This window comes from Teleopsis dalmanni, chromosome 1 (assembly GCF_002237135.1).
Source record: "Teleopsis dalmanni isolate 2A chromosome 1, ASM223713v2, whole genome shotgun sequence".
NCBI lineage: Eukaryota > Metazoa > Arthropoda > Insecta > Diptera > Diopsidae > Teleopsis > Teleopsis dalmanni.
The window spans coordinates 221,366,829-221,374,214 of NC_051846.1; the positions used below are offsets into that span (position 1 = coordinate 221,366,829).

General features: G+C 34.5%; 1 protein-coding gene across 1 annotated transcript; it reads right to left on the reverse strand.

Annotated features, from left to right (window-relative positions):
- On the reverse strand, nucleotides 1-886 carry LOC119667436 (vicilin-like seed storage protein At2g18540). Its single transcript, XM_038076724.1, has 5 exons — nucleotides 749-886; nucleotides 559-612; nucleotides 221-469; nucleotides 130-157; nucleotides 1-59 (listed from the first exon to the last, which is right to left on the reverse strand). The coding sequence occupies exons 1-5, from the start codon at nucleotides 749-751 to the stop codon at nucleotides 1-3; spliced, it is 393 nt and encodes a 130-aa protein (XP_037932652.1). The 5' UTR covers nucleotides 752-886.
- Between the last annotated feature and the right edge of the window lie 6,500 nt (nucleotides 887-7,386).

A 7,386-nucleotide genomic window follows, 5' to 3' on the forward strand; every position in this document is an offset into this window, starting at 1 on the left:
TTATTGGTTTTTTTTTTCCAGCTCTAGGTTTTGTTTTTGGATGCGTCGCATTTGGAAATCTGCAATTAATAAAAATATATATGTAAATATCATACTAATGTTTAAATAAATAAGCGTATAAATACTTACAATGATTGTTCTTTTTCTTTTCGGAATTCTGAAAAATTAAAAAAAAATTATTAATTTATTTGAAAATTTTAATAAAAATTGTTTAAATTACATTTTTTTCTTTGTTTTCTTTCTCCCGACGACGGTTTTCCTCCAGCCGACGGCGATTTTCTTCCTGCCGACGGCTATTTTCCTCCTGCCGCCGGCGGTTTTCTTCCTGCCGGCGGCGGTTTTCATCCTGCCGCCGGAGGTTTTTTTCGCGTCGTCGGCGGTTTTCTTCCCGTCGTCGGACACTTTCCTGGTGCCGCTGGTAGTTTCCTGCTGGTCGGCGGTTTCGTTGCTGCTGTTGACGCTGGGGTTGCTGAAGAAAGAGACAAAAAATGTTATTTTAATATTGCATTTAATATAAATCATAATATAATATATATATATTTTAAATTATTTACATACATTTTTACCGTCAACCAGCAGCCCAATCAATACGCCAGTTAATATATCCCGATTCTGAAAGTAAAGCATTAAAAATTTAATATTTATATTTTTAATATTATTATTATAATATTATTATTTTTAATATTATTAGTTGTATAAATTACAAATTTTTAAATATATTTTATTAATTTAATTTCATAATACTTACCATTGCTTCAACCTTCGCACACACTTAGTATGAAACATAAACGCAAACTGAATGTTGCATTTGCATTTTGCTTATTTCATTTTCGTAAACAAAAATAATTGCTTGAAAATAGTCCAGCATTTTCAAACCCTGAAATTTATCACACATTAAACGAAAACAAACACTAGATGGTGTTGGCTGTTAAACCCTAATTAGTTGCTGTATGACTCAATTTATTTATTGATCAAATGCAAATTTTTTAAAAATCATTATAAAAAAAACTGTGCATACGATTATTATGAATTTTGAAATATTGAAAGAAAAATCCTTCGTCTTTATATAGACATATAGGTTATCCCGATCGGGGTTTTGCACGGTAAGATATTTGATTGCAAAAAATTATAACCTCAAAAAAAAAATTCCAATATTTTTTGATGAAATTCTTTTGATATGAATTATATACTAAATTGATATTATTAAATAATTGTTCAGTCATATATTTTTAACATTTGTCATCTTTATTTTTTTTTTCAAATGATTGTTTTAAGAGAAATAATAATTTTTATATATGATTGAATTGCCTTGTTCGAAGAATAATTCGATTTTTATGATTTTTTTTGTAATTGAAAGTTTGTTTTATTATCTTTAAAGGCTTTTATGTGCATTGTGATTCTTGTAATAATATTTTTTTTTAATTAATGTTTTTTAAAAGGATAGATAGTCGCTTTTTTTATTGTTTAATTAATTAATTTGCAACAAATGCATAAATTCCATAAAGCGAATACGAACGGTAGATGGTGCTTGCAGATAAGCTTTCTAAAAATAGTGTTAAGCGCATTTTTTAATATTACTTACAATATATGTATATAATGTTTATAATTAATTAATTAATTTATTGGTTTTTTTCCAGCTCTAGGTTTTGTTTTTGGAGGCTGCGTCGCATTTGGAAATCTGCAATTAATAAAGATGTATATGTAAATATTATACTAATATTTAAATAAATAAGCGTATAAATATTTACAATGATTGTTCTTTTTCTTTTCGGAATTCTGAAAAATTAAAAAAAAAATTATTAATTTATTTAAAAATTTTAATAAAAATGGTTTAAATTACATTTTTTTCTTTCTTTTCTTTGAATTAAATATTGAGTTGATATTATTAAATAATTGCTTAGTAATATATTTTTTAACATTTGTCATCTATCTTTTCTTCTCAAATGATTGTTTTAAGAGAAATAATAATTTTCATATTTGATTGAATTGCCTTGTTCGAAGAATAATGCGATTTTTCTGATTTTTTTTGTAATTTAAAGTTTGTTTTGTTATCTTTAAAGGCTTTTATGTGCATTGTGATTCTTGTAATAATATTTTTTTAAAATTAATGTTTTTTAAACGGATAGATAGTCGCTTTTTTTATTGTTTAATTCATTTATTCACAACATATGCATTAAGCAAATACAAACACCATATCTTATTTGGCTTCGAATTATAGATGGCAGTAAGCCTCCTGCTTTGCTTCTGGGCCGTATATGGCGCTGTGGAGGTTCACGTTTTTTATCAATTAATTGGATTTTTGATAAAAAATGAACCATTTTTGAAAAAATAATATGGAAAAACTGTGCATACGATTTTCTTGATTTTGACTATTTTGGAAAGGTGATATATTTGTCTTTAAAGGAAAAATATCTTTATTGCCATCGGGCTTCTGCACGCTATGATATATATGTTAGAGTAAAATAAGGTAGAAAAAAAGGTTATTTTTTATCATATTTGTATGATAAATGTAAAATAATCGATTGACGATTTAAAATTGTATTTCGTGATGTGTTTCTGATCATTTTGCGTTTTCACTTTTTTCAAATGTATTATCTGGAGTGAGATAAGACATTGATTTTTGACATGTTTTTGTGCGAATTCCACGCATACGATTTTTCTGATTTTTAGTTTATTTGAAAGCCTGATTTATTGCCTTTCAAATGCATGTGCGTGCAAGTCCATCGAACTCTTAGTTGTTTTTTAATAATTTTTTAAGTAAAAAAAGTCAGTTTTTTTAAAAAATTTGGTTTTTTTATTTTGTGAATATCTCAGCTATTGCGCAACATTCAGATATGAGGTATATACCAAATGAAAGATTATTGAATTTTCTTTCTAAATCATATTTCTTATTTCTTGAGAAAGCTTTCATTTATCTAATATTGACAAATTAGTAAACTTAGAAAAATTTCGTGTTCCAATTCCGGTTTGGACCTCCCAGCATCGTTGCTATCTTGGCACTAGCGTCTATACAACCAACAATGCCATTGGCTGAATGAACAACGTTGATTGGAAAACCATAGAACCATGTTATGGTGTGGTAACACGAGATAAACTGGATGACCAAATAATAATCCTTACTTGGAAAATTTTACATAAATAAAAACAATAAATAAAAACACACAGTAGGTGACTGCGCACATTCCTCTGCCGTTGAACCGTTGAATGCTCACGAGTTATATTTGTGGCATCAACAACAAATGAAGTTAAGTAGGTAAGAAAAAAAAATTATTTATGGGCGGTTTGAATGTAAATATGTAAATTTTAGTTCGCCGTCTAATGTTGAGTGTTATTTGTATCAAATATGATAGTTACAATGTATATCTAGATGATTTTGTAAAGTTACAGAAATTGTCAAGAGAGTAAAAATTTATTGGTGTTTCCGTCCGTTGATCAGAAAACCATAAAACCATGTTATGGTGTGGTAACACAAGATAAACTGGATGACCAAATAATAAACCTTACTTGGAAATTAAACATAAATAAAAACAATAAATAAAAACACACAGTAGTTGACTGCGCACACTCCTCGGCCGTTGAACCGTTGAATGCTCACGAGTAGAATTTGTGGCACTTTAAATCTAAATCCAATATGTTTATTTTCATTAAAACGAAATAAAAATGAAAACATTAAATTTGGTATCAAAAAAAAAATTCAGCAGACATCTTACAAGTTTTTAATTATTTTTTTTTTAAAAAAATGGCTTTACCAAGTTGTTGTGGAAAGTTTTCGTCTTCCCTTTTATGGAAATTCTTACATTAACCGTGTTGGGAACCTCTTTTACCACATAGGGACCTTCCCATATGGGTGCAAATTTATTCTTCCTCGATTGGTTCTTCAGGAGCACTTTCTCTCCTATTCTAAATTTCCTTTCCTTTTTATTTCTGTCATAATATTTTTTAGACGCTAATTTCGCCTCTTCTGATTCTCCCTCACTAACTCATGAGAACGTTGAATTTGATATTTCAATATTTGAGAATAATCATCGAAGTTGTAGATAGGTGACGGCCTTTTCCTCAGCGTTACTGGAATCTCCACATCAAAACCAAACAAAGTCCTACTCGGTGTTTGCTTTGTGGTCATGTGTACCGTATTATTGTGCACATGCATGGCGTGGTGTAACCATTGATCCCAGTCTGCACCATCTAAGTCTACGAAATTTCTCAAAAACTCTGCCAGTGGTCTGTGGCTTCTTTCTAAAGACCCATTAGACTGGGGATGATACGGCGATGTACAGAGTTTCTTTACCCCTAATATCTTGCATGTTTCTTTGAAAAGTGCCGCGGTGAAATTAGAACCATTATCCGTCACCAGTATCCGCGGTATGTTGAACTTTGCAATTATTTCTTCGAAGAAGGCCCGCGCTACCGTTACTGCTTCAGCATCCGGTAGAGCGACACAAATCATATATTTGCTAAAGTCATCTTGGAAGGTCAGAATGCATCTACTGCCCCTTGACGAATAAGGCAATGGGCCAATTATGTCCATATAAACCTTGTCAAACGGTCGTTGAGGCGTGTCCGTGATAATCATGGGCATTCTATCTTCCCTCGAGCTTTTGTTTCTTTGACACTGCATGCCCTCACGTAATCCTTAATCTGCCTTTGCATTCCACTCCACTTAAATTGCTTTCGAATCCGGAAATATGTGCGAGTGGCTCCCTGATGGCCTCCCATTGGGGAATCATGGAATCTAGTTAGTACCTCTTTTATGTCTCTGGTGTCAGTCAGATAAAGGGCCTGATCCTACCCTCCTGGATCACGTTCCTCTTCCTTGTTTGTATTGTTTGAAACTGTTGCCCCTAGCTCGGCATCGGCTTTAGATTATTGTGACGGTGCGTTGGTCTTCCCTTGATTTGCAGAATCTGTATTTTTCCCATCCCTTTCTGTTGAGGTTTTCGATCTGGTTACTACTTGAATCTCACTTGATTCAATTGGTAGTCTTCTCAATGCATCCGCGTTTAAATTAGATTTCCCAGGTTTATAACAAATTTCGAAATCATATTCCAATAATTTTAGCCTAAACCGACCTAGCCTGGTGTCTTGAGTTTTTTGATTTACCACCCCTCTGAGAGGTTTGTGGTCCGTGAAAATCTTAAAATGCCTTCCCAACAGGTAAGATCTGAAATTTCTAGTTGCCCAGACAATTGCTAGGAATTCCTTCTCGATGGTGGAGTACTTTCTCTCTGTTGCACTCAGTGCTCTGCTCGCAAAATACAGTGGAAGATCCTCACCTATCTTTCCTTGCGAAAGAACGGCTCCCAATGCTTCATCACTAGCATCGGTCGTCAAAACGAATGGTTTGGTAAAGTCAGCATATTGTAAAATGGGTGGATTAGTCACGGCTTCCTTTAAATCATCCATTGCCTTTTGACATTCGTTCGACCAAATAAATTTTTCCCCTTTTCTAAGTAACTTGTTTAATGGTAGGGAGATTTTCGCGGCATTGGGTATGAATTTCCTGTAATAATTTACTAAACCGAGGAATGCTTGCAATTGTTTAATTGTTTTCGGAGGACGAATGTTCTTTACACATTCTGTTTTCGATGGATCAGGTAGGACTCCCTCACTCGAACATTTGTGTCCCAAATAGACCACCTCTCTCCGCATGAAATGACATTTTTCCGTTTGCAACTTCAGATTGTATTTGCGCAAAACGTCGAAAACCTTCCTGAGACGCTTGTCATGTTCCGCTAGATTACTGCCATATATGACAATGTCGTCTAAATAAACGAAACAGTCCAACCCTTGAAGCCCAGTTAGTATGTTGCAGTTAGTATTCGCTGGAACGTTGCTAAGGAACTCATAATGTCCTGTGCTAGTACTGAAAGCCGTCTTATCCCGATCCTGGTTATCGAGAAGTACCTGGTGGTAACCACTGGCCAGATCGAGAGTAGAAAAATATCTACTGCTGCCTAATTGGTCCAGAATCTCGTCAATTCTGGGAATTGGAAACACTTGTTTTATGGTTATATCATTTAGTTTCCTGAAATCGACTACGAGTCACCATTTTTTCTCCCCAGCAGATCCCTGTTTCTTGGGAACTAGAATAATTGGTGAATTCCAGGGTGACACACTTGGTGCAATGACGTCGTCTTCCAACATTTTCTGCACTTGTTTTTCAATTTCTGCCTTATGAGCCTCTGGTACTCGGTACTGCCTAATATTAATAGGAGGTTTGCCTGCTTCTGTAGGTATTTCATGTCTCAACGCAGTTGTATGAGACAGTTTATCCCCCTTAAGTATAAATATATCGCTATAATCTCGAAGACTGCCCACTATGACTGACCTCTCTTCTTCGTTGATGTTTTCGTCTAATCTCACCGAATTCATCAGTAAGTTAAAACGCTCCGAGTCCTCTGCGCTGCTTAGTAAGTTTACGTTGTGGTTTGATTCCACTTTTGATTCCTCATATAACTCATAATTAGGCAACACTTCATTATTCAGCACTACCGCAAAGTCATTGGAATTTAATACAGGAATATGCCCTGTGTGATTGATCACTCGAGTGAGTGTGCCTCCTACGTATACATCTTGTGAGATTTCTTTTCGGCTCACTAGTATATCTCCTGACTCGACAGATACTCTGATAGGAACTATTTTGACTGACCTAGCCGGAATTGTAATAGCCCTGGCTATACAAATCCGTCGTTCACCCTCCGTTCGCGTGAGGGGCAATGTTGCCATCGTCTTTCTTTTATCCAAGAGAATCAATTTTTTGTGCACCGTGTCTGCTATGCAACGATTCCAAAGTTCGTCTCTACCTAGTAATCCATCAGCTGGTAAACTTGTACCTTCCGGAACCACGTGCATCCTAAAATTCAGTCCTGGTATGTCCTTATGATGAATTACCACGGACCCTAATGTATGAGTCTTTCCTCCGAATGCACCAACCAATCGTTTAGTATCACCTTGGTTTATGTTTATTTTTCTCTTTAGGGATTCAGGATTGATCAGACTGGTGTCTGCCCCTGAGTCCAGCAAAAGTACTAACTGTTCGTTAATAGCTTGATCGCAAGGGTAAATAATGAAAGCATCATCGTGGCCCTCTTCCGTCGTATCGCAACAGACGTCTGCGACCTGGTTATAATCCTGGTCCCGGAAAAATTGTCGCTGAGAAGATAATCTCCACTTGGTTTTACGCAACTTTGTTTTTAAATTTATTATGAGCATTATAAATAAAGCCACTAATGATTGTAAGATTTGTCTCACAGATTCCTTTAGCAAACCTTTATGTTCCTCGTAAGTTCTATTTTCGTACTGAGGTGTATGGTCGTAGTAGTAAATCTGCGGTTGTTCTTTAAATGATACCTTCTTTGTAAACTTCTGCATGCGTTTTACCCTTGG

Excerpts from the sequence above, each read along its gene's own strand:
- LOC119667436 (XM_038076724.1), bottom strand. Across the intron at positions 158-220 it reads AAGAAAACAAAGAAAAAAAT|AATTCCGAAAAGAAAAAGAA; the intron begins GTAATTTAAACA and ends TTAATTTTTCAG. Across the intron at positions 60-129 it reads AAAGAAAAAGAACAATCATT|ATTTCCAAATGCGACGCATC; the intron begins GTAAGTATTTAT and ends TATTAATTGCAG.